General features: G+C 25.3%; 7 protein-coding genes across 8 annotated transcripts; 2 read left to right on the top strand and 5 right to left on the bottom strand.

The window, feature by feature from the left end:
- Positions 1 to 11803: 11803 nt before the first annotated feature.
- OCT59_019473 (uncharacterized protein) lies at positions 11804 to 13342 on the bottom strand (the record flags this gene model as incomplete). The annotated part of the gene is made up of 1 exon (XM_025329280.2): positions 11804 to 13342. The coding sequence occupies one exon, from the start codon at positions 13340 to 13342 to the stop codon at positions 11804 to 11806; it is 1539 nt and encodes a 512-aa protein (XP_025173626.1).
- A 1558-nt stretch (positions 13343 to 14900) lies between these two features.
- On the bottom strand, positions 14901 to 16400 carry OCT59_019472 (uncharacterized protein). The gene is made up of 2 exons (XM_025319520.2): positions 16305 to 16400; positions 14901 to 16223 (listed from the first exon to the last, which is right to left on the bottom strand). The coding sequence occupies exons 1-2, from the start codon at positions 16366 to 16368 to the stop codon at positions 14929 to 14931; spliced, it is 1359 nt and encodes a 452-aa protein (XP_025173627.1). The 5' UTR covers positions 16369 to 16400; the 3' UTR covers positions 14901 to 14928.
- A 118-nt stretch (positions 16401 to 16518) lies between these two features.
- OCT59_019471 (uncharacterized protein) lies at positions 16519 to 18003 on the top strand. The gene is made up of 6 exons (XM_025319521.2): positions 16519 to 16605; positions 16684 to 17092; positions 17201 to 17336; positions 17408 to 17566; positions 17642 to 17730; positions 17821 to 18003. Exons 1-6 carry the CDS (start codon positions 16566 to 16568, stop codon positions 17918 to 17920), a joined length of 933 nt encoding a protein of 310 aa, XP_025173628.1. The 5' UTR covers positions 16519 to 16565; the 3' UTR covers positions 17921 to 18003.
- A 316-nt stretch (positions 18004 to 18319) lies between these two features.
- Positions 18320 to 20964, top strand: OCT59_019470 (uncharacterized protein; the record flags this gene model as incomplete). Its single annotated transcript, XM_066143554.1, has 13 exons — positions 18320 to 18609; positions 18684 to 18741; positions 18813 to 18905; positions 18984 to 19092; positions 19160 to 19262; positions 19353 to 19433; positions 19506 to 19571; positions 19657 to 19816; positions 19885 to 19971; positions 20055 to 20349; positions 20427 to 20550; positions 20616 to 20799; positions 20873 to 20964. Exons 1-13 carry the CDS (start codon positions 18472 to 18474, stop codon positions 20962 to 20964), a joined length of 1590 nt encoding a protein of 529 aa, XP_066005291.1. The 5' UTR covers positions 18320 to 18471.
- An 8-nt stretch (positions 20965 to 20972) lies between these two features.
- OCT59_019469 lies at positions 20973 to 22219 on the bottom strand. 2 transcript variants are annotated; one of them, XM_066143553.1, is made up of 5 exons: positions 21991 to 22219; positions 21729 to 21868; positions 21510 to 21635; positions 21347 to 21426; positions 20973 to 21245 (listed from the first exon to the last, which is right to left on the bottom strand). In XM_066143553.1, the coding sequence occupies exons 2-5, from the start codon at positions 21765 to 21767 to the stop codon at positions 21185 to 21187; spliced, it is 306 nt and encodes a 101-aa protein (XP_066005290.1). In that variant the 5' UTR covers positions 21768 to 21868; positions 21991 to 22219; the 3' UTR covers positions 20973 to 21184. The 2 variants fall into 2 exon arrangements, with proteins under 2 accessions (XP_066005290.1, XP_025173630.1); XM_025326946.2 differs by having other exon boundaries at positions 22099 to 22219.
- Positions 22220 to 22734: 515 nt separating this feature from the next.
- Positions 22735 to 24970, bottom strand: OCT59_019468 (uncharacterized protein; the record flags this gene model as incomplete). Its single annotated transcript, XM_066143552.1, has 11 exons — positions 22735 to 22957; positions 23060 to 23144; positions 23232 to 23285; positions 23359 to 23547; positions 23625 to 23672; positions 23734 to 23842; positions 23912 to 23999; positions 24105 to 24184; positions 24248 to 24493; positions 24583 to 24720; positions 24788 to 24970. The coding sequence occupies 11 exons, from the start codon at positions 24968 to 24970 to the stop codon at positions 22735 to 22737; spliced, it is 1443 nt and encodes a 480-aa protein (XP_066005289.1).
- A 496-nt stretch (positions 24971 to 25466) lies between these two features.
- Positions 25467 to 26733, bottom strand: OCT59_019467 (uncharacterized protein). Its single transcript, XM_025332320.2, has one exon. It carries the CDS (start codon positions 26466 to 26468, stop codon positions 25629 to 25631), a length of 840 nt encoding a protein of 279 aa, XP_025173632.1. The 5' UTR covers positions 26469 to 26733; the 3' UTR covers positions 25467 to 25628.
- Positions 26734 to 27053: the final 320 nt, after the last annotated feature.

The following is a 27053-nucleotide window of genomic DNA, read 5'->3' as shown; positions in this document are numbered from 1 at the left end:
TCAATCGCTGCGTAATAAAATTACATATTGTTTTTAAAGTTTCATCATTCAATATCTTTATATATATACATGTAAATAAATATATATATATATATATAAGTATACAGTGTATAATTATTTATTTATTACATACTTAATTATGATGCATTATCTTTCTTACATATAATTCTTTTTCGCGATTGAAATGAAACATCCGAATATCTGAATAATATTATCTTTCATTTTACCATTGTTATTTTTTAATGTTGAATAGGATTACTTTTTTGTTAAAATTTTCCGTTATTTATATAACCGAATATATCAACATTATGTACTGCGCTACGTTAGACGAAAATTTTTTTTTTTTTTTTTTGTTGAAACTTTAAAAAACTCCTGCTTTTTACTTTATAAATTATAGTGGAATCAAAACTGGGGTAAAAATCACAAAAAAAAAAAAAAAAAAAAAGATTGGAAAATTTTGTTACATTTGATAATCCTCTCATTTATATAAACATTTAGGCATTGTAATTAACTGCTTGTTTCGGGTTCGTTTTCTTATTATTATTTATTTTTTTTTTATTTTTTTTTTATATTCAATGAATTAATAAAAGTAATCATTCAAATAATGATGATGATGATTTTAATAGAAAGTGTAGCCTGAAACTTACTTACAGCCGACCATTGTTATACCTAAATTATTTATAAACCTAAAAATTCTATATGCATCTTGATGTAACACGTGCCCAAAATAAACCTGAATTTGGCTATATATAATCAATAGAATTTCACGCAGTGTTATTTATTTTTTTTTTTCAATGCCACGAAGTATGAAAGACTTTAAATGGTTTCAATGTGAGTTCTACTTTTTTTGGGTTCTTTCGTTCATCCTCTTTTTTTTTTTTTGTACAAGTGGCTTGTTTGATTATATTGCATCAGGAAGGTTATTCGTACTTGTTTAATTAATAATTAAGACAAATATATTTTGAACTTACCATCTGTTCGGCTGTTGGGTTATAGATAAACGAAATATAATAAATTGCCGGTTTTTTATATATTTGAGTATATTTTGAGTATATTTGAAGTATATTTGAGTATATTTGGAGTATATTTGGAGTATATTTGGAGTATATTTGAGTATATTTGAGTATATTTGAGTATATTTGAGTATATTTGAGTATATTTGAGTATATTTGGAGTATATTTGGAGTATATTTGGAGTATATTTCGGATATTTTGAGTATATTAAATAATTAAATATTTAATATATACATAAATATTTAATATATACGTAAATATTTAATATATACATAAATATTTAATATATACATATACACATTATATTTATTAATTTTATTTAATTTAATTTTTTCCCAAACCATATTTAGAAATAATTTTTTAAATTTAACCCAACATGTTATAGATAATTTCTGACTAATTATTTCGGTAATCATAAATAAATGACGTAATGAGAAATTTTTTTTTAACAATGGAATTACAGACTGCATTTTTCGGACAATTTGATTGGAAGAAGATCAAATCAAAATTATTACAAAAAAAAAAATACGATTAAAAAGATCTAAAAAAAAAAAACATTATTAAAAAAAAAAAAAATGATAAAATGAAATGTTTAAAAATGAAAAAATGAAAGAAAAAAAAAACAATAGAATTAAAAAAAGTAAACATCCCGTTGTAAAATGATCCGGTTTTTTATTAAAAAACAAATTACAATGAACTTCTATTATAGTAATATTCAATGTAATCCCTTGAAATCCTTTTTTTAACAAGATTTTCTAAAAAGAAAAACAAGTTATCTTCTTTATTATTATTAAAAAAGATAATATATATATTTTTATATTCTTTGTGAATGTAGTGAATATGTAGTGAATATGTCTATATTTATATCAGTATATTTTTTATATATATGTTCCTGCATGTCTTTTTTCACGATACTTTAATACATTTTTTTTTTTTTTGCATTTTAAAACAATGAATAAATTTTGTAGCGTTCCCTCAAAGTCACGCGTATGTTTTTTATCCCACTACATCGGTTGTACAAAGTACGAAGTACGAACAAAAAATATATATTATATTATATATATATATATTTATATTTATATAGATGGTGCACACATATATATTGAAGTATACACATATATACAGATATATTGAAACATACATATACTGTATACATAAAAACACAAAAGAGTTTGTTACATAACTGAGTAACAAAAGTTATTATATAACAAAGACTTTTTTTTTTTTTTTCATCAGATAATTCAGATAATTTATTCGCAATTTAAATTGAAATAACGTAATTGTAAAGTTTTTTTTATTGTTGTTATAATATAATGCTTTTAATAAATTTAATATTTAATAAAAATAAATAAATAAATAATATATTGTTATTATAAGTAATATTGCAATGATGGGAAAAATATTGTTCCTATCCAATCTAACAAATTTATTGTTATTGATATTATTATACATATAATATTTATATAATATATATATATATATATATATATATATATATGTATGTATACACTATATATTATAATTATACTGACCGCCAAATATAAATACTTGTTATAAAAGGTTGATTGTTTTGTAATTTGATAATTTGATAATTTTGATTCTATATCTGCATGTTATCTTATATCTCTTGATCGAAGATGTATATGATTTTCCAAATGAGAAATTCTTTTTTATCCATTTTTGTCAGGGGGGTTTATAATGTAAATAGAAAGTTATTGTTATAATTATCATAAAGTATCCAAATAATCAAGTATAATCTTACCAATTACCGGTTTTAAATAATATAAATAGAAAGATATTGTTAAAATACCAATTACCAAGATTTTAATATAAAATAATCAAAATTTTAAAACGAAAAATTTTTTTTTTTATTTGTGTTTCTAAATATTCTAAAATATTCTAAATATTCTAAATATTCTAAATATTTTGATTATATAACCAAATAAAGTAAAAAATAATGAAATGATATCTTCTAACGCGTATGATATTAAACAAACAAAACATTGGTTTAAATAATCGCATATCAAAAAAACTTTACTTTTAAAAGAATTACCGATTATTTAATCGATTTATTAGGTTAAATTTTAGGGGGGGGGGGGACAATAAGAATAACAACAATAATCTTTTTGATGGGGCCAAGCCACCCCAAGAAAAAAAAAAGTTTAAAATAATAACATAATTAAAATCAAGAATTTTTTATTACAAATGAACAAATAAACCCGAGTTTCAATGAAAACATATTTCTTTTTATGAAATAGTGGATAAACATACACGCCTTATTCAAAATGATTTTTATACGGTAAAAAACGGAAACCACGAACTGCATATATTTTGGCAACAAGGTACACATGCCACATTTATAATTTTAACTAGATGAAGGTACCTCAAGTACCCTGGTATAATCATGTTTAAATTCATGTGTGCATATATATATGTATAAATAAATAAGATGTATAAAGATGTACTTATTCTTAATGATATATATATATATATATATATATATTATTTTATTTTTATATTTTATATTATTGTTTATATATATATATATATTATCACACGCGAATTTTATAATTTTATAAATTCAAAAATTTTCATATTTTAAGAACGCGCGCAGTTAATTACAAGTAAAAAATTAATTTTCGGATAAAAAATGAAATGAAATGAAAATCTTATTTCTTATATCTCAATGATTTTATTGATTCATGCTAATTGTAGGTCAATGCTGTCAATGCTTATATGTTTTCTCATTTTGAGGGCGTAAAGGGAGGACCGTTCACTTTTTTAAAGCAAGGGGAAAAGAAAATGACATAATTAACATAATTACTATTTTAAGTGAAAGTAAAGTCAATCCTCTTAAATTATGTCACAAGCGGTCACGAACATGACAATTTCGTTAATTAATTTGATTTTAGTTATGAAAAAAAAAATTAGGGCTGAATAAAAATTATGTTACTGCGCAACTATTAGCATAAATTTCAAAACCTTATGATATATAAACCATTTACGGAAACAAAAAAAAGCATGATGCATGCAGTTACATCATTACACATTCCAATGTACTGGTTTTTAAATAGATCAAAGATTTCTTAGATAAATACACCAGAGATTGATAACTTGGAAACTTATCTTGGTATTCGTACTTTTTTTTAACGGTGATGTTTTCCTAATACAATCTAATACATAGTTATTTGAAACGCCACAATACGCGTTCCCACGAAAAATAAAAATTTTTTTCAAAAAATTTATTTTTAAAATTTTTTTATTTTATTTTTATTTTATTTTCAAGTCGAATTTCATGAAAAACAGAAAAACAAAAAAAAGAGAACCAAAAAAACAAAAAAAAAACAAAAAAAAAAAATTTAAAAACATATTATTAAAATCCGTTAATTTACAATTCACTTTCATTCTAAATTTTTTTTAATTTTTTTTTTTTTTTTTTTTTTTTTGTGTCTCTCTTTAATGATGTGAAGTAAATCATTGGTCTTTGTTATTTTAATGTACCAAATAAAGAAAATAACAGTATAACAACATAAAACTATAATTAGAAAAAGAAGTTCAAATGAGACCGTAAATCTTTTTTTTTAAACGAAATTTTCAATAATAATAAAAAAATTATGTAATCACAAATGAAAGTAATTATACAAAGAAAAAAATTAAGGGTGATGGTTTCACATACATTAATAATTAATAATTTTTCTTCGATCTTCTTTTCAACTTGATTTTAATTGATATTTGATAAAATTTTAGTACAATTTACATGTCGCATGATTTTCTGCATAATGAATAAAAAATGTCTAAAGAGCAAAGATAGAAAAATATGTTTATGTTCTATCTATGTTTATTGATGCCAGTTATGTTGATTATTTGTTTATAAAGAAACAATTATCTAAAAATGAATAATAATATGTACATATATATATAATGAAAATCCAGGTAATAAAGCTGCAATATAATGTTCGAAAATGCAATGAACAATTGTAAAAAGTACAATAAAAAAAATTATGTCGGGTAAAATAAATATAATAAGAAAATTATTTCCAATAAATAAAAAAAAATCTTTTTTTTATCCGATTATATGGAAATGAATATGTTAATTGTATAAAGTTTAATTGATAAAATCCAAAAGATTATCAAAAAGGAATTCGACGGGTCGAGACGGCGGGAATAATAACATGTACTGTATGTATGTTATATACTGTATGTAATGCACATATTGAAGTACTTATCAAAACTGCGCAAAGTGTGAAAAAAAAAGATAACAAAGATTATGAATCATGTGCATTAAACGCCATTTAATTTATATAATCAATTTAATAAAAATAAAAAGGAAATTTAAATAGAATTGTCAAAAATGACTTATTCCTTAAAGTTATCAGCTGAAAGAAATAAAAGTAAATAAACATACCATTTAAAGTAAATAAACCACAGACTCCTAAAGCATATATTAACTTTGATGAAAAATTTTGATTTGTTTGAGAAAAAAAAAAAAAATTTTTTTTTTTTTTAAATGTAATGTATGCAGGCAAAAGTATTATAAAATTTAACCAACCAAATCGACATGATCCAACAAATATTTCTATGAATTATGATTCACCATTGGATTTTTTTTCAGTTAAACTTTAAAATTCTATAACTCTTTCTTTTCAATCGCATTCCAAATGTAGGATTAATGATTATTTATTTATTTTATTTTATTTTTTTTTATTTATTTACTTATTTATTTATTTATGTATTTATGTATTTTTATTATTTTTATTTATTTATTTATTTTCTTTTTATTTTATTTTTTTTTCTGTGTTCAATTGATAATTCGATAACGATAGTGACAACAGGTTTTTTATGCACACCTTTTTTTTTTTATGCATATATAACGAATCCTCGAACTTAAAAAAGCGAAGCCATTTAATAACATTTTATATAATTATAAAATATAATAAAAATATATTAATGTATATATATATATATATATATACACACAATATATTGGTAAACAAATTTCTTATGTGCACCGCGCAAGTAAATTATTGATTTTTTTTTGTTAACGAACCCATTTGGCTGAGAAAATTATTATTTCCTGGAAAAGATGTTCTTATTAGACCTTTCCAATTCTTTTTTTAGTTGAGTATTACAAACTCCGAATAATACGTTTATAAAATTCGGCTAATATACAATAGGGGTAAGGTAATTATTATTCTAAACTAGTTTTAAAGACAAATCGAATATATATATATATATATATTATGTATATACAATGTATATATAATGTAGGGAGAAAAAAAAAATATTTACTGATAAAAAGAGAAAAATAATAATAATAAACTAAGTTTTAAGAAAATTGTCCGAATAAATATGTCAAAGTAAAAAAACCTATAAAAGTAGCTATCCTGAAGAGACTGATATACTTCATCACTTTTTATATCCCTTTATTTTTTATTTTTTACTTTATTTTTTATTTTTTTAAAAAAATAAAAAATACCGATGACACGTATAATATTATTCATTCTTTACATTTTTTATTAAAAAAAAAAATGTTTGCGTGTTCATTATTTTTTTTTTTTCTTTCTCAACGAACGAAAATGATATATATATATATATATCTCAACTTAAGAACTACTTACTGTTTTATTGTACGTTAGGTAAATAATAATTCTTAACTCTTTATTTAAAATTTTCTTTTTGTGGGATTACGTTGATGCTAACATTTATTATTATTATTATTATTACGTATGATAATCTAGGTACATTACACCCTCGTTTGTTTAACATAAAATAAATAAAAAAAAAAAAAAAAAAATTAAAAACCAAAAAAAAAAACGTTCGTAACTTCAACTCGTCCAATAGCGCAATAACAAAGAAAAAAAAATTCACCTCGATGTTATAAAATACTTTGTATTTCGATTATAATTTTTCGATTCTTATTTTTATTTTTCGTATTTATTCGAAACCCCTTTTTTTTTCTAATATTAATTCATTATCACGAAATAACAATATCAGCCGTTGAACACCGCCATGTATTCGACATTAGCCACATTTTAGCCGTAACGTTTTCCGCCCGTTCTCAATAACTTAATTATCAACGGGTTTTAACAATTTTTTTTACGAAACTTCAACTTAACGATATATTTTTTACGAAACCTTTACCCGATATATTTTACATTTTATATTAAAATTGTATTTTAATATTTTTTTTATCAAATTTTTAAAAAAATTATTCATTTTATTAAAATTATATACATCGTGTATATAATAAAGACCACGATTCGTTACTTTTTTTAAATAAACAACAAATAAGGAGGAAAAAATTTATTAAAACTAAAAAAAAAAACTATGATCTATTTTTCCATTTGTTGTTTTACAAGTGATATTTTAATAATAATAAAATAAATAAGATAAACTAACCAAAAAAAAATACATTTTCAGATAAAAATAATAAAAAAAAATATATATATATAACATACGATATAAGGTGGGAAATTGCACTCGAAATAAAACAAAATTTTTTTTTTTTTAAATTTTAAAAATTTTAGACACGATAAAAAATTGTTATACTTGTATACTTGAGGAAATAGATGAATATTGCGTTGTTGTTGTTGTTAATAATCGCAAAGACGATGAAATCGATTTCTAATCAAATAATTTATTGATATAATTTATAGTACCGGAATAAACGTGAATAAAATGGACTTTAGAGCAAAGAATCAATATATGAGATTTTAAAAGAATCAATATACGAGATACTAGGAGAATATGAGATTTTGGGATATACGAGATACGAGATACTAGGTATACGAGATATTAGGTATACGAGATATTAGGTATACGAGATATTAGGTATACGAGATATTAGTATACGAGATATTAGGAGATGAATCAATATATGAGATGAGATACTAGGGAGATAGAAGATAAATCTTTTCTTAAATCTTAATTGTCAATTAAATTAATAATCGACGCGTGTAACTTAAAAAGATATAAAACGTTTCATTATGATTTTTTTTTTTTTTTTTTTTTAATTTTTTTAATTTTTTTTTTGTATTTCATAGATGCTGAATTTTTTTTTTTGTTGAAAAATTTGTGCCTTTATAAATACTATTTCGGCATTAAGTTGGCAAATTTTTATCCAAGGAATTTGTAAAGAACCGGTAATTGAGATAAACAAATAATTAACATCAATCATCAATTAAATCGTTTGTTTGAAGCCACGTTTTTTTTTTATATAAGGATGAATCTTTTTTTTTTGGTATTTCATCCGAGAAAAACAAATCAAGAAACAAATTCTCCCCTTTTTTTTTATTTTTGGAAAAAAAGAAAAATTCCTTAACTGATTTACTCTTTAATGGCTAATAAACAAAAAACAAATCGTTAATATGGTGAAACGACTTAATCAGACGGATATCCCAAATGATGTGGAAAAAAAACATTATTCCGAAATCGGGAATTTTAATTTACTTTTTATGTGTATTTGTTATCCGATAAAATAAATATTTAGTTTCCGCTCATCGAGAAAAAAAATATATTTTCATACAACAACGGATATTCCAAATTCCGAAACGTAGAGAACTTCTTCTCTTCTTAGTAGGTTAATAGATACGATTTAATAGGTGTTTAAATGTTTCACCACTTAATTCTTAGCATTTTGTCTTACCTTAATAAAAAGTTGACTCTATAATAATATACTCTTTAAATAAAAAATGGCGAAAATTTTCTAATAGTATTAATATTATTAGTTTCTTGAAATTCTTTTGCTTTAACGATCAACTTTTTTATTGGATCGATTAAACGCCGAATTTGTTTATGGGGGAATTATAATAATATTTAAAGTTTTAGAGTTGAAAGTTCCCCGGATTTACAGTAGATTTACAATTTGATTTACATGTCAAAAAATGTCTAATACAATCGGAAAATTTCTCATGTAATAAGTACAGTAAAAAAAAATAGAGATTAATTATTGGACGATTTGAATGATTATATAAATAATCATATTGTTACACTATTAAAATTATATATATATATATATATATATATATATATTTTTTTTTTTTTTAAACAAAGACAAGATACACATTATATAATATAACCTTGATATTTATTTATAATATGCTTGGCATGTCTTGTATTAGTTTTGAATGACGAAAATAAATAAATAAAAAAAAAAAAATTTTTTTTTTTTTATAGTTTAGTTTCATACAAATATAAAAAATATAAAATGGTTCCATTAAATAAAACAAACCTTTCCAATCGATTATTGGAATTTGTTGATGATCTTTGACATAATCTCGCGTTTTATATGTTCGGCTTTGAATTCGAGATTTTCTATTTACATGTTAATCATATCATCATCATATCATCCTATCGTTATCCGTTATCATGATTATTCATCTTGGTATACATTGAATGAGATGTGTTTATATTGTTTATATGAAGAAAAAAAAGAAAAAAAAATATATTTTTTTTCTCTAACCGAATCCAAAGTCATTCATAAAACAAAAAAAAAATTAACTTTTTTTTTCGCGCGCAGAATGCGTAAAAATTACCTTATTACCTTAATTACTTTTAATTAACACGTGCTTACTTAAAATATAATGAATAAATTTTAATATATCGTATGCATAATGCTTATCAATGAACCCTGAAATATTCATTTAAAGCAATCTTTTGTATCACCTTGATTAATGAAAAAAAAAAATTAAATCTTTTTTTTTTTAAAAAAAAATTAATATTTCGTTACGCGTTTCATGTAACTATAAATATTATAAAGATGATCATTATAAACATTATTAACATTATTAACATTATTTAAAATTATTTAACATTATTAACATTATTAACATTATTGAAATTTTTAACATTATTGAAATTTTCAACCGATTATAAAATCCTCCTAACTATTTTAACCGATTTAACCGGTTATAATTTAAATTATATAAAATTTTTTAAGTTACCAATTAATTTTTATCTAATATAAACAAAACTTTTTTTTTATTTTCTTTATTTTTTTTTTCCTCCTATAAAAAAAAAATAATAAAGAAAAAATAAAAAGATGATCCTGATTATTTTGATTAAGCAAATAAATTTAATAAATTCAAAAAGGGTTTTAAAAAAATCATTCGATTAAACAAAGAAAAAAGACCGGAGGTGAAAAATTAACCAAAAAGTTTTTTCTCGAGAATTCTCAAGTAATTATAAAGAGTACAAATATTATTGAATGAAAATAAATTTGGTTAATAGCGGATTAACGTATGAAACCTATTCTTATATAGTTTCATTATGATACACAGATAATCATTAAAAAGATCGAAAAAAAATAGGAATTCAACTTCTATTTCTAATCAAAATTAGTAATAATAATAATAATAGTTTTAATAATTAATATTATGTTGATTAAATGCGCCTTTTACTTTTTTAAATGATTTTTTAATGTATGAAATCGATCGATTATTTTCTATATTTTGTAACATTCCTTTGGTTAAATTATTTTTCCCTCATTGCAAAAATTGCAAAACAATAAATCGTCATAAATAATAAATTGTTCTTTTATCGGAATTACTATGACTTTTTAAGAAAATGTTGAGATAATTATTAAATTAATTGGTGAATAATGAAAGGAAAGGTTTTTCCAAATAAGGAATAATATACTTATAATTAATGTATGATCATGTGATGAAGGAAAATCAGGTTGTTTTTCATATAGTCAATTGGTGCAAATCCTGGTAACCAAAACGCCAATTTTAAAAAAAAAATATTAAAATGCGCATAAATATTTATGCATTCATTGGGGATAATTTTCGGAAGACTTTTCCGTAAAATTGATTGAGAATTTTTTAAAAAAATGACGAATTTTAGAGAATGTTGATTTATATTTCAATAACCCGTAAATAATATTTCAATGACCGTAAATACGAAACTTATTCGGAACACTAAAATAAAATCATTGAGTTTCAAGTTATCCATTTTGAATATATGGATAAAATATTACAATACGTTTTATATTAAAATTTGATTATTTGTACTTTCGCGTAAATCGGATATTCGAAATCGGATATTTTTATGTCCGAATTTTTTTTTTAAGTTAACGAAAAAAAAAATTTAAGGTTTATGAAGTCATCAATATGAAGTCATCCCTCATTGTTTATTTGAGAAAGGAAATTTTCTTTTTTTGGTAATTATATATATTATATATATATATATATATCAAAATTTACAGTTTTCGTTGATTCATTAATATGCATGAGAAATTGAATAAATTATTTACTCCGGTAACTCCGAGAACTTTTAGAACCAATCATCTTATGACTATTAATAGCTTTTCACTTCGAATTTCGTAATTTATCGTCAAAAAAAATCAAGGAGTAAAAATGATTTGATATCAGGTAAATAAATATATATGTGCAATACTTGGGAATCGGTTTCTTGGATCGGTACATAAATTCTCCTGTTTATTATTTGGGTCTCGGGGATAATAACCTATAAAAGTTAAATTCTTTCTTACACAAAATTTATTGGGTACAAAATAACCCATTATCCTTGCAAATCATTACTTAATAATGTTTAAGGATCCCAATTTTTCTTGATTACTTTATTTGATTTTTACACCAATCATAATTTGAACACTACGCGTATCCTAAAAAAATGGAAAGAAGTCAAAACTTTAAATGAAAGACTATAATTATCTAAATTAAACTTAATAATAATCTCACATAAGCGTAAACTATAATAAACTATAATCTAAAAAAGTAAACTAACGTTACTCAATATTTCAAAGAAACATATTATACCGTATTCACTATATTCACCATGAATCATATCTAAAATAACTTTCAATATTAACTACTTCAATTTCTTTTCTTGCATATTCAATAGATTCAAAAGAAACATTATGTTGTTGATTCTCTGGTGACATTAAATCTAAATCTAATCTTTTAAGTGAATTTTTTAATTTATCACATATAATATATAAATGTTGGTCAGTAAAACTTCTACATATCCAAGCAGGAAAATTTAAAGTTTCTAAAGTTGCTTTAATATTTTCTAAAAATTGTTGTAAAATATTTATATTAATCTCTACTGCATCAATTGTTAGATGTTTTAATGATATAGGTAATGATAAAGCAAATTCTGGTAAAAATTCAATTTCTTCCCCTAAATCACAAGATAATTCTTTTAATTTATTACAAAAAGAAATTATTTTTGTTATATTAAATGGTGAAATACTTGTATCTTCAAATACTAATTTTGTTAAATGATTAAACCATGGTGTATCTTTTATTGTGAATATATTATAATCTAATAATTCATCACAATCTTTAAATATTAAAGTATTCAATTTTTTACATTTTGATATAAAATTAAGTGGAAAATTATCATTATTTGAATTGAATTTCAAATGAACAAATTCTAATGATTTTATATTATCAATTTGTGATGATAATGATGATATTGCTTTGGAAATATTACAATATTTTCCACAGCAATTTAATTTAATATGTTTAAGAGATTTTTGTCGTTTTATTAATTCACATATATTAATAAAACTTTTATCATCAATCCATTCTACACTTGGTTCTCCTATACATTTTAATTCTAAAATTTCTAAACTTCCATTAGTTCCACAAATTTTTGTTAAATCTTTTGTAATTTCTTTCCATTGATCTATTAATAAACTACATTTGAATTTTTTTAAATTTTTTAAGGATTTTTCCGCTCCGGGAAGTTTATTAATTAAAAAAAAATCTTTTGGGGTAAATGACATATCAACAAATGGTACGTAATATGATAATGTAAGATTCATTATTAAAGTACTTGATTTCATAAACATCTTGCATAATTCTCTTGTAAGTAATAATTTTTTAAATTCTCTTGTCTTACTATTATGTTCAAGATCTTCTGTCGTAACCTTAAATTCTTTAATTAATTGTAATTCTTGATAAAGCCAAGATGAACTTGATTCACAAATAATATTATATTGTAACTCACGTAACATGCTTGGATAATCGAACATTATTGACTTGTCCATGTTAATGATCTCAATTTTATTATTATTAAGAATATCAATAGATTTATAATCCATGCAAGAAATGTATACATTAATTAATTTCTTTTGGTTGATTTTCATTTTAATTATTTCTTCTTGTTCGTTAATCCTACTTGGCATTGGTTGGTCATGTGGTGAACTTTGTAAGTAACGGAAAGGATTACTCCATAATATTGGAATAATTATCTTACACATTGATCTATTCACCATTAAACACGACTTTAATGTTTTCTTATCTTCAATTGGTACATTTTTTAATATTTCTTGCCAACATTCTGTAGGTAATGTCATCGCCATAATGAATTGAAATTATTTTTTTCAAAAAAAAAAAAATTTTATTTAAGGGTAAATAAATAAATAAAGGGGGGGATGCTATATAGACTATAATAGATACTATTATATATTAGACTATATATTAAGACTATAATAGACTATATAGATGATGTAATGGTTAATCATATGAAAAAAGTTTCTTTTAACTTGTGCATGAAATATTTTGTTTTACGCGATAGACTAATTTTTAAGAGAAATTGTAATAATTAAAAGATTAACTGATCTCCAATTTACATAAACTTTATATATATTATGTATCTATTTATTTATTCGTCCTTGATTTCCAGAAATTTCAAAAATTTTATTAGTGATACCTATTAGATTAATTGTGTTAAAACTTTATAATTTATGTATTCTATTTCTATCAAATATGACAGACGACGGATTTGGTCCGTAATTGTTAAGTAATCATATTAATGTCTTATTTTAAAATAAAATTCACACGAATAAATAATAAATGATAAGCAAAAAGTTCATTAATAAACGAATTGAATTTCATAATACAACTTTATTATTGGTAATAAATAATCAAGGATTCGGGATCGTAATCGTATTATTAAGTCATATAATAAATTATAAATCTTTTTCTTTTTAAATAATTTCACACGAATAATGATAATTCTTATTGGTAATAACTTTCTTATATTAATATTAAGTAAAGTCATGTGTAGTGTGTACAACCTACAACAGTCAAAACAGTTGTTCTAAAAAACTTTTGGATCAAGAATTCAAGGAATTCTGGATCTAAATCCATTTATCCTTAAATATTTTCCAGTTTGGTTTCATGTTTTTTATCTGTAAAACTTTTAGATAAAGAATTTTTATAATGGAATCATTATTTTTCAAGATCGAACGAATCATTGAACAAATCTCCTTTAAAGAGTTATATATTTTCCAGTTTGGTTTCATGTTTTTTATCTGTAAAACTTTTAGATAAAGAATTTTTATTATGGAATCATTATTTTTCAAGATCGAACGAATCATTGAACAAATCTCCTGTTTGAGTACAAGGTACCTTGTGTTAAGAAAATTTATTGTTAAATATTTTTAAATTATAATGATTGCTTATTAATTAAAAAACATACTATAAAGTTTTCTTTGTGTACAATAAATAATTTCAGAATTTTCTATTTTAAATCATTAATACTTCAGTTATCTATCGTAAAAGCTATTTCAACGAGAGGGGGTAATTTCAAATGATTATTTATTCTTAAAAAAAATTAATTTTATTAGATTGTAAATAGATGTAAATAAATATAAAATTAGATGTAAATAGTGTAAATTTAGATGTAAAGCTACCAAGTTAGATAAGTTAGATATAAATATGTGTTAGATAAGTTAGATAAGTTAGATAAGTTAGATGGATGTAAATAAGCTACTTAAGTTAGATAAGTTAGATGCTGTAAATATGTAAAGCTACTCAAGTTAGACAAGTTAGATGTAAATATGTAAAGCTACTATGTTAGATAAGTAATAATCTGTAGTAAATAAATAATAAATATTAAAAAATCGACGTAAAATTATAACGTGCCACATGACTTTGGTTTTTATTATTTTTTATCTCTTTTAACTCTTTTAATAAGAGATGATGATAATACATTAACATTAACCCCATTATTTTCAACAGGGTTCGCTGGTTTTCTTTTATTGTTAGACGTTTCTTCTTGAACAGTACCATCATTTGGTTTAATCTCCATTTCAATCATTTCAATCGATTTTGGTGAGGTTTCTTTATCTTCAATTTGAGGTTGTTCTACTTTGAATTCTACAACACCATCATTGATTCCTTTTTGTACACATAAATCCTCAAATATTTTGCTCCAATCTTCACTAGATTTAAGAGTAATTTCTTCATTACAAAATTCTAATTCAAAGAATTTTTGTAAAGTTCTTATAAATTCTTCTTCCTCAACCATAATACCTCCAACATTTTCCTTCAAATTCTCCAATATAACGGCCTCATATTCTTCCTTTTTTAGATCTTCGCTTTTTGAACGTTCAACATTAACCCAAAAAAATCCTGCAATTTTTTCACCGGAAAATTCTCCACCAATACTAATAATCTCCCAAAATTCTTTAACATTTGTTTTATCATTTTCATCATTATCTTCATTATCATTTAAGTGATCTAACCATCTAGCTTTGGCATCATCATCAAATTTTGGTATAACATCATCAACCTTACTCTCATTATTATATGGGTATCCGTAAATCCAATCATCATTATTATTATCTTTAATAAGTGATCTTGCTTTAGATTCAGATGCATATCCTGGAATATAATACCATTTTCTTACATTCTGTAAATTATTACTAGTTGAAGTGGTAAATGCTTGTCCTAAAACTTTTTTCCACCATTTTAATAAACCCGTATCATCCAATATATGTTTTTTTAGATTATTTGATGATTTAGTAAATAAGTATTGTGGCTGAGATCTAGCAAATATATGTACATTAATATATTTGTTCCTTGGTTGTGTTTTTTCTTCTAAATGATAATTAATGTATGAAGAAATTAATTGTTTAGTAGCACTAATTTTTTTATCTTTTACAGTAGTAGAAATAATACATCCTGTAGTGTCAACCTTTGAAATATATATATTTAATGTTTCTTCTTCTATCATATAATATTCATGTGCTTCTATACTTGTCATAAGTGCTTCCTCTTTTGTTGAACTTTTCTTTTCTGATAAAAGTAGTAATATTTTACGTTCATAACTCTTTTTTTCTTGTGATTTAAAAAGTGTTTTTGGTTTAGGTAAAGTTGATAACGCGTATATTTTATAAATATGGTTTCCTGGAACCGTTTTTTTTAATGAACAAATAAGATAATCTACCAAATTACCTAAAATACAGTATATATAAACGAAAACTTAAATTGATGTTTAAAAGGTAAATTAAATTGTACTAGTTTATAAATAATTACCTTGTGTATTTTCGAAAAGTTGAGTTGAATTATTGCCAACTTCAGTTGTAATATTTATATCCATTTTTTTTAAAAAAAAAGACCAAATGAAATTATTACAACTAATAAATTTGAAAAACGGTTAAAAAAAGTCGCGAGTTGTGGAACGTGGTCCGTATGTTGTGTAACATCCTAACATCCCACGCGCAAAAATAATAATTTTTTTTTTTTACTAGCAAAACATTTTTTATCAATTCATATATAAAACTATATTTTTAAATCATGGATGAGTTATTTGCATTAAAGAACCTTTTTTATACTGGTAAAATAATTTATTACTTTTATTTATTTTATTTAATTTTTTAACGATCTTAAATTTCATAACTTTATATTGTTATAGGTTCATTTCAACAAGTAATAAATGAAGCGAATTCACGGTCTCAATTATCAGAAACGGCAAAGTTAGAACGTAAAATATATTTATATAGAGCGTATATAGCACAAGGAAAATATAATTTGGTTATATCTGATATTAAAAGTTCTGATGAGATAGATTTACAAGTAATTAAAATTTTGGCTATTTATTTACAAGCAAAAACTACTAGTGGTGGTAGTGGTAGTAACGGCAGTGTTGGTGAAGATAAAAAAAAGGAAGAAGCATTAAAAGAACTTCGTGAAGTAATATTAAGTGATCCTTCTAATGTAATTAATTCTACTGTACAAATTATTACTGGAACCATTTTTTATCATGAAGGATTATATGAAGAAGCATTAAAGATTCTTGTTAAGCATAATAAGAATCTAGAATGGTAATTATTAAAACTTAAAAATTTATTATTTATGATTATTATTTAGGAAATTTTTAGGTTTTAATTATATATTAATATATTAATTTTTTTTTTTATGATAAAAAACAGTGTTGCTTTAATCATCCAAATTTATTTAAAATTGGATAGATTAGATCTTGCAAAAAGAGAATTGGCATCCACAAAAACTTGGTCTGAAGATGCAATGTTGGCTCAACTAATTGAGGGTTGGGTTGGTTTAAGAACGGTAAAATATATTTATTATTCGAAACGCGTATTCTTTAATCATATATATATTAATTTGTTTTTTTTTTTCAGGGAGGAGATAAATACCAAGAAGCTTATTATATTTGTGAAGAAATTGCTCAATCACCTTCTTCTAATACCGTGAAAATATTAAATGGTCAAGCTGTTTGTAATATTCATCTTGGTAAACATGCGGAAGCTGAAACTTTATTACTTGAAGCTTTAAATAAAGTAGGTTATTGAAAGATTTTTTTTTTCTTGTTTAGAAGCTAAAAGTTAACAAAAAAAAAACTTTTTTTCAAATAGAGTAATGATGACCCGGATACTCTCGTAAACCTTATTGTAGTTTCTAATTTATTAAATAAACCTGCAGAAGTAGTTAATCGTTATATCAAGTAAGTGGGTTTAAACTTTCCTTCTTTTTGTTCTTTTTTATAATCCATCAAACTTACATAAAAAAAATATATATATATATATTTTTCAAGTCAATTAAAAGAAGCATCACCAAATCATGCATTTTTACAAGATCTTGATCTTAAATCAAGTTTATTCGATAGAGCAGCTCAAAGATTTGCACTCCCTTAAAGTAATATTATTTATCATCTAATTTATTTTTAATGAAAGGTCTGGTTAAATTTATATAATGATAATAAAAAATTTAGAATTATAAATATATGAAAGCTTTAAGGCCTTATCTATAATATGAAATACTGTACGATACATCAAAGCTAGGAGAGACTCTATAATTCTATGTCTATATAATTCTATGTGTCTATATAATTCTATGTGTCTATATAATTCTATGTGTCTATATAATTCTGTGTCTATATAATTCTATATGTTTATAATTCCCATCGTGAAAGACGGATGATGCTCTGCCGTATATATGGTATGGTTAATATGGTTAAAATATGGTACCTCATTAAAATTGACTACGGAGATTATCGTCATACGTGAATCATTATGAGTCAGTTAGACAGGATTTCAAGTTAAACAAAAAAAAAATCTATTTTTACAGTATATTTATATATCGTAACTTAAACATTCGCAAAATTAGCAAATTTTAAATCTGGTCACGTAAAAAATAAAAAGGGAAACTATAAAAATAAAATCATTTTAAAATTTAATAAGTGAGAATGAGTGATGTTGACGGAGAAGGAAAACCTCTTTCTAAGAAAGCTCTCAAAAAGTTAGAAAAGAAAGAGAAAAAAGAGAATGAGAAAAAGCAAAAGGAAACAGAACGCGCAGCCAAGGAAGCGGCTGAAGTTACTGAAGTAATTAAAAAATTATCGAACTTAATTATTAAAAAAAAAAAAAAGAGTATTTATTGAAAATATTATATTTTTAGGACTATGGTACCGAAAATTATGGAAAATTGAAATTGAATCAGTCACAGGAAAGGACCGGTAAGTAAATTGGTTTTCCTTGAATTCTAATAATGACGCTCATGTTAAATTAATATCTCATATGTTTCTAGGGGTTCAGAGAACGCGTATAGCCGACATTAATGCCAGTCGTGCTGGAGAAACTGTATCAATTCGGGCTCGTGTTTATACTTCACGTAGCAAAAGTATGTAAATTTTTATCATGATCAAATTATTTAAAAAGGTTTAACTAATATACTTAACAATTCATATTTGTCTCATAGGCGCTAAGCTTGCCTTTTTTGTTTTTAGACAACAAGTTTCCACAATTCAAGGAGTACTCGCCGTGAATGAGACAAATATAAGCAAAGCCTTTGTCAAATTTGCTGCTAAGTAAATATCGATAGTTTTTTTGAACATAATTTATTCATAGCTAATAAACTCTATGCACGTATAAAAGTGTTCCTGCCGAATCAATCGTTATCGTTGAGGGCATTATCAATAAAACAACTGAAGCGATCACAGGTACTACTGTATCTGATGCTGAATTACATATCAAAAAAGTAACAGGAGATTAATAAAATTTTCTTTTCCTTCTATAATTTTGGATACCGCAATATATATTTAAACCACATTTCTTCTTTAATACATAGTTTTATGTGGTGAGCGAAACTATTGGCCGACTTCCGTTTTCCCTGGAGGATGCCTCAAGATCTGAAGAGGAATTCAAAAAGGTAATAAATATTAATAATATATTCAAAAAACTTCCTTATGTGAGTCATTAATATCAGCTTTTGTTTAATTAGGATGAAGCTCAATACAGTCGCGTAGCGTTAGAGACACGATTGAATAGTCGCGTTGTTGATCTTAGAGTCAGTTCATCATCAATAATTTTTAATGATTAAAAAGTCGTGCATATACCACCGATTCCTTACATCTATTTATTTTTCTATTTAGACTCTTGCAAATCAAGGAATTTTTCGAATTCAATCCGGCGTCTGTCAGCTGTTTCGTGAATTTTTGTTGTCAAAATTTTTCATTGAGATACATACACCTAAATTACTTGGTGCTGCCAGTGAAGGTGGCGCAAATGTGTTTAAGGTTCAATATTTTAAAGGTAAGTATTATTATACGAAATGGATTATATATTATCTTATTAAAATGGTTTATTTCTGTCTAATTTAGGTGAAGCATATTTGGCACAATCTCCTCAATTATATAAACAAATGTGTATATGTTCAGATTTTGAGCGTGTATTTGAAATAGCTCCTGGTACGAAAAAGAATATTTTGTTTATGTGGTAATTGACGATTAATTCAACGTACATTAACAATAATTATTATCTATTTACATAGTTTTCCGTGCAGAAGATTCTAACACTCATCGACATATGACAGAGTTCGTTGGACTTGATTTGGAAATGGCATTTGAAGAACATTACCATGAAGTGCTTGAGATTTTGCAAGAACTACTTGTTTTTGTTTTCAACGGATTAAAAAATCGATTTTCTTCTGAAATTGAGGCAGTGAAAAAACAATATCCAAGCACAAATTTTGAATTTCTTCAAAAAACGCTTAGGTTGGAATTTAAAGATGCTGTTAAACTTTTAAGAGAAAATAATGTTGAAATTGAAGATCTTGAAGATTTTAGGTATCTTATTATTTTTATATTTGTTTTTGAGGTTAATAAAAATAAATTGTTTACTAATGTTGTGATTTAATCTTTAGTACCGAAAAAGAAAAAACTCTTGGTAGACTAGTTAAAGAGAAATACAACACCGATTTTTATATAGTTGATAAATTCCCATTAGGAGTTCGACCTTTTTATACTATGCCAGATCCAAATGATGATGTATGTTTTATTTTGTATATAACGCGTCTGTGATTCTTTGCTTATGTATATACTATATATGATAGAAATACTCGAATTCATTCGACTTTTTCATGCGCGGACAAGAAATTCTTTCCGGAGGACAACGTGTTCATGATCCAGTGTTCTTAGAAGAACGTGCTAAATCGAATGGTGTTGAAATATCCACCATACAACCATATATTGATTCTTTCAAGAGGGGTGTTCCACCGCATGCAGGTGGTGGTATAGGTGAGTCTCTAATCTCTTTCTACTTTTTTTTCCCGTACAATTTTTTAATTGGCTATTAAAATACAATTAATAGGTTTGGAACGTGTGGTAATGCTTTATTTGAATTTGGATGATATACGTAGAAGTTCATTATTCCCACGTGATCCAAAACGCCTTGACCCATAAATAATAAATTTGTAATTTTGGAACATAATTTATTAATTTACAATAATAGTTTATTTGCGATTAAAAAAAATTTTCAATCAACCAAGACATACATGCACGTTTTTTTTTATGATTATTTGAAATTGAAATAACTAATACATATATGATTTGTACTCAATTTTTAAAAGTCTATTAACATTTTCCCTCATAAATTCATTCAACTATAAAAAAAAATATCCAATCAAAAAGTAGAACCTTCTGGAGGTTGAGGTAATTTCTTATTGACTGCATTGGCCATTTCACTATTAATTTTATATTATATAAACCAAAAGCAATTGTAAATACGCGTTTAGTATAATAATCAAAAACCAGGTTTAAAAGCATATCCAAATAAATACATTACCGGCGTAGATCTACTAGAATGTCTTCAAGAGAATTAGAACTTTTCCACTGAGATAAACAACTTAATCTGGAAGATTCAACCTTATTGAAAGAATTATGATTTGTAAATTTCATTCTAATTTACCCATCTCATTAACATGATATATATATTTGAGCTTACTCACTTTTCCCGAATGTTGATTGACACATGGTAAATTAATTCTCGAAATGAAGTGAACAATTGGTGGATTATTAGGATAATTGTCATCACAATAAAGTTTCAAACTATAAATACGATTCTCGTGAATAGTCTTAAAAGAGAGCAGATCCAATTTTTTCCATTAAAAGCGAAAAACAATAAAAAAAAAATGCTAAAAAATTTTGATTGTGAATGTATGACTTACTCCAGGAGGTCCTATGATCGTGCCATTCCAATCACTCATAAATATATCTTCACCGTTTGAAAGACCGTAACTGCAAGTACCATCTCCAATCCCTTTCTCACCTTTTTCGAGTTCTTCAAGTAGTTTAAAATTACGTGGAACTGTTAATCAAACAAGAATGAATATTTGAATATTAATCAAAAATGTGAAAATATGTTTTAGATCTTTATATTGGTTTATTATATTTTTCTTTTTTATTCTACGATCGTTAAACGAACTTAACGTTATGTTTATGACTTGGTTTGAATTGATACGTTCACGAAAATTTCTTTTTTAACGCTCTTTCTTAACGTTATTATTTATTGTTATCTTGTTATTATACGAAGGGTACCTTTAGCCATTTTTTTGCAATGACAAGAATTTCAAGACGATTTGACCGTTTCAAAAGATTTGGTGAGTAGAGATTTTTTTTCGGTTTATTACAAATCTACTTACCATACCCCTTTTTCTTCGAATTCGGAAATAACTCACATGATACGATATTATAGCCCGATCATGTTTATGTAACACTTCTATCTCTTTTGGTAAAATCATTCAAGAGTATTTATTATTACTTTTTTTGTTGTATAGAATAAACTATAAAGACATTTAACAAGAAACTAAGGGATATCGGTAAATTGGTCATTTAGATCACTTCCTATTTTAGATAATATTTACTAAAAAAAGAACTAATGTAGGATTGCTATGATTTCTTTCAAAAATTTGATCCCTTATCTCTGTCGTCTATCTCTGTCAAAGCAAACCATGTAAATCCCGATACGTGGAACAAAAACAATGGTTACATGTATGTATATGTTAATTGTTACATTTATACATTGTTAAATAATGTAATAGTAAATAATACTGTAAGATAATTGCATTCTTTCTTTTAAATTATGGTTTTTGAAATATATAATTCTTAATAAATAATATTAAATAAAATAGTAAATTATATAATTGATTAAAAAAAAAATTATGTAAATCACGTTTATTTATAATCTGCATTCCTTTTCTTCTTAAACCAAGATGGGAATTGACCATCATAATTTTCATCAAACTGTTTTTTTAATTTTAAATTAGATTTATGTTTTTTACTTTTTAAATGTTGATTTCGTTCAGAATCTCCATTTACAATCACTGGAATATTATCATTAAATATTGTACAAATATCACATTGATATTTTGTCCATTTATCCAAAATTTCAAAGTCACTAAAAACAATGAGAAAAAGATTTAGTAAATAACTTAACAAACCAGATAATCAATAACAAGAAAAAATTCTTGTTTTTATATATATTGTTTTATGACAATACTCCTTATCTTTCTTTGACTTCAAAAGTTCTTTAGCTCGTGAATTGACTGAACTTGGGTCGGGTCCTGTTCCATTTGCAAGGAATTCTTTGAGGTAAGGAGTAATGCGCTAATTTCCGTTAAATGATCAAAATCATCCAAAATTGATAGAAGACATTGATACATCTAAAATACCTTTAGCAATCGCAATTGCTTTATCCCGCACTTCTTGATTCCAAGTTTCTAAAGCTATAATTAATATATTTTGCTAAGTAAAATATCAAAATTCATAAGAGAATATATATAAAAGAAGTAAGGATACAAGTTGCATCCAATAAATATATTATAATGTCACCAGAATGCCCATCGCATTTATTATTTAATGAATCTTGTTGACACTTATATAATAATTTGTTCCTTATCCATCTAACTTGAGTTCTCGCATATCGATGTGTTGCTGCTTTCATAGATTCTAAGCCATGTTGTTTTAACCCATTTAAATATGACGCGTCTAGACAAAACATATGATCAATGAGCCAGCTTTACGTTATAAATTCCAGAAATAACGAAATGTGGTTTCTTATTTACCATTAGATTCTTCAATTGCCGTTAAATATGGTTCAAATTCCTTATAACCTAAAATGTATAAAATTAAATAAATCAATTATTCGTAAACTAGTTTAAAACTTTTACATACCTATGGCTTGCCAAATTCCATGCGTAAAATCTTTATCTCCAAACGGAGTATGTATTTCTCCAGTTCTAACATTTTTTCTCAAATAATTGATTTCCTCAAAGAGTCCACTCTTAAAAGTATAATTTCATAATTACAATAATATTCTCTGAATTTAAAGATTAGTAAAATATATAATTACCTCAATCATTCTATTTATCCTTGCATCAAGTCTATGATCAAGAACTTCCAAATCAGAATATAACCAGAAAATGCAAGTACGTGGAAATCTACAACAAAAGTAATGCGTATTATGTATGAAGAATAAAACTTGAGGCATCCCAACCGAATATATACAATCTATTATCTATTCAATTTGGTCAATGCCAAACAACCTTAATGATGAAGCTTTTATCTCTGGAAGATTTTGTTGTTTAATCCATTCACTGTGCGGCTTCCCTGTTTCCAAATATACCTAAATGTACAAATAAATTACCAAATCTATATAGAAATTCTAGGAATTAGAATAAAAAATCACCTGTAAACTTCTTCGAACTCTTCTAGTATCATTCCAGTGCCATTTACTAGCCATTACTGGATCAACTTCTTGTAGCCGTTCATAAACAATTTTAGGTTCTGCGTTTAAGATCTCTTTATCTTCTATATTACTAATTTCTCTATCATCAATATTTATAAGGGAATTCTTCCAAAGTAAGGATTGTATATAATAATTCGTGCCACCAACTATGATCGGAATTTTATGGCGATTATGAATATCATCTATCTTGAATAATAATATGATGAATATGATGTAAATCATAATAATTTAAAAACTTAAAAAAAAACCGAATAAAGTAATATTATTATGGATACAATTTGAAGCGCATCTTTTGTAAAATCCGTAACACGATATTCTTGATGTGGTTCTAAGAAATCTATAAGATGATGCGGTATATTTTCTCGTTCATTTAATGGAATTTTATTTGTTATGATATCCAATCCCTTATAAACCTAGAATTCGAGTTGATTTAAGAAAATTTTCCAATAGCAATTATGTAATTTATATTTCATAATTTACCTGCATTGAATCACCATTAATAATTTCTCCTTGTAAAGTCTTCGCTAGTTGAACACCCAAGTCTGATTTACCAACACCGGTTGTGCCTACAATTGCAATAATACCTTTTTGCATCGTGTTGGTAAAAGCTGAAAAAACATTCATAATACCTTTAGTGTAAAATCGACGAACTTCAAAATTCATGTAAAGTTTAAAAAGTTATCAGATCGGAGATCTGCCGGTAACATAAAAATTCCGGGTAATTCGAAATATCTGATATTTGTATTGTGGATATGTTCAGTGGTTGTCCTACATTGTCCTACAGTACATGAATTCCGGAAATATACTGCGCCAAATTCCGGGTCCATAAAATTTTGCCGGATTTATCAGAAACCTGGTACACTGATCAAATTAGTCATGTAGATTTCGAATATGCAGTATATGGAAATCAAGTAACAAGTACTGTATATGGTATATCAAGACCAATCAAACAATACAAAACGATAACTTGTTTAGGTTACAACTATTTATATATTACTGATAGATAATCATTTCCTTATCTTTATTATTACTTTTTTTGGTAAATAATTTAATTAACGTGGAAAAAAGTTGTGCTGTACAATAATAAATAGTAAAAAAATGAATACTAATTATCATTAGGTCTTACGTTCATCCTATCCTAATTAATGTTTTAGTATTAATTTATATAGATACATGTGTATATTTGTGTATATGTTAAAAACAAGCGAATGAAAAATGAAACAATTGAGAGAAATTAGGTATTATTAAGTAATCAATAAAAATGCCAAAATAAGAATAAAATGTATGAAATTAACATGAAGTCAAGAACAATTTCCCTCCTTTAGGCTATAAAGTTAGCTCCAAGAACTACAAATATAAGAGAAATTCCTAATTGGATAGAATTTTCATTCCTTCGGGCAGCAGAAGTATCATTTTGTTCTATAGCCTGATCTTGCTTTTTAATAACTGTTACAACAGTAGTAGTCTGTGGGTTTTGTTCTTTTACAATTTTAACGGTTTGTGGAGATTCAGAATCAGAATTTTCGGGAGTTTCGGGAGCCGGGACGTTAGGAGGAGGTGATTGAGCGTTATCGGGAATTGGAGCAGTGCTAGGAAGAGCAGCAGGTGGAGCAGGTGGGGCAGGTGGGGCAGGTGGGGCAGGTGGAGTAGGGGGTTGATATTTAGACTGAGTTGGTGTAGTTTGTTTTCCTACCGGAGTTGGTGATTGCACAGTTTTTCCTATTGGAACTTTTGGTGCTTTTGCTTTTGCCTTTGGATCTTTAGCATTTGGAACAATTGGTTCAGTCGAATTAGCCGGAGCGGCTGGATTGGTTGGTACTGGCACAGTTGAATTATCTGGTGCTACAGTTGGAGTTTCTGTTTGGCCATTTGGAGGTGTTGGAGGACTTTTTTTTCCTTTTCCTTTTGCTTTACCTTTACCAACATTAGATGATTTGGTTTTACCCTTGGCGACTTCTTTTGGTAAATTAATTTCTTTTACTGGAGCTTTAACAGGGGTTTCTTCAACAGGCAGCTTTGGAGCGGCTTCTTTGGCTTTTGTTTCGCCATCCTTTGCTGCTTGAGCATCATCTGTTGCTTCTTGTGCTGTAGCTTGGCCAAGTACACAAGCCAAAGCTAGCAGTAAACCAAAAAGTGCAATAATTAGTAGTCGCTTCGTCATGGAGAGAATTTGCGGAAGTTGATGGAAGTTATTAGATTCTTGAGTACCGTTATCTATTTGTTACGGTACTATAGTTTAAAAGAATGTTAATAATTAGGCGCAGCCTTGAAGTTGGCGGTTAATGAAAGTAAGGGAGAAATATGGAAGTGAGTGGAGTAATTATAAAAAAGAATGAATTGGCTATGATTTTATATAATTCCTTGTTTATGCGGTGCAAATACTTAAATAATGATCACTGCATTTATTACGAACAAATTTATAATTTTTGGTTTACGATAATATAATTTTTTCGTGACATCGTGTGTTTTTCGTTTCACGTGTGATTTCATAATTCATGCATGTTTTGTACGTTTTGTGTCATAAAAATGCCAGGATTTAAATGCGATTTCTTTATGGCACACAAATATAAATAAATAAGATAAACCAGTAATTAATTTGTTGTTGTTGTATATGCAGGTCACGATACTTTTTTATCATCTGTTATACAGTACATACTACGTACGTAATTTGAGTGTGCAAAGAAATTCGGTTACACATTAGTTGTTAGATTCAACGTTTTTTAAAAGTTCCCTCGAATAACCTTAT

Source organism: Rhizophagus irregularis, chromosome 29 (genome assembly GCF_026210795.1).
Source record: "Rhizophagus irregularis chromosome 29, complete sequence".
Taxonomy (NCBI): Eukaryota; Fungi; Glomeromycota; class Glomeromycetes; order Glomerales; family Glomeraceae; genus Rhizophagus; species Rhizophagus irregularis.
The sequence above is the reverse complement of the archived record's forward strand: the minus strand, read 5'-3'. Positions and strand labels throughout refer to the sequence as shown.

What these genes read in the sequence shown, in the direction of transcription:
- OCT59_019472 (XM_025319520.2), bottom strand. Translation starts at nt 16,368, where the DNA reads ATGGATATAAATATTACAACTGAAGTTGGCAATAATTCAACTCAACTT. An exon ending in ACTTTTCGAAAATACACAAG is followed by an intron (nt 16,224 to 16,304) that starts GTAATTATTTAT and finishes ACTGTATTTTAG; the next exon opens with GTAATTTGGTAGATTATCTT.
- OCT59_019471 (XM_025319521.2), top strand. Translation starts at nt 16,566, where the DNA reads ATGGATGAGTTATTTGCATTAAAGAACCTTTTTTATACTG. An exon ending in GTTGGGTTGGTTTAAGAACG is followed by an intron (nt 17,337 to 17,407) that starts GTAAAATATATT and finishes TTTTTTTTTCAG; the next exon opens with GGAGGAGATAAATACCAAGA. An exon ending in TACTTGAAGCTTTAAATAAA is followed by an intron (nt 17,567 to 17,641) that starts GTAGGTTATTGA and finishes TTTTTCAAATAG; the next exon opens with AGTAATGATGACCCGGATAC.
- OCT59_019469 (XM_025326946.2), bottom strand. An exon ending in TCAATCAACATTCGGGAAAA is followed by an intron (nt 21,427 to 21,509) that starts GTGAGTAAGCTC and finishes TCTTTCAATAAG; the next exon opens with GTTGAATCTTCCAGATTAAG. An exon ending in ATTCTAGTAGATCTACGCCG is followed by an intron (nt 21,246 to 21,346) that starts GTAATGTATTTA and finishes TAAAATTAATAG; the next exon opens with TGAAATGGCCAATGCAGTCA.
- OCT59_019467 (XM_025332320.2), bottom strand. Translation starts at nt 26,468, where the DNA reads ATGACGAAGCGACTACTAATTATTGCACTTTTTGGTTTACTGCTAGCT.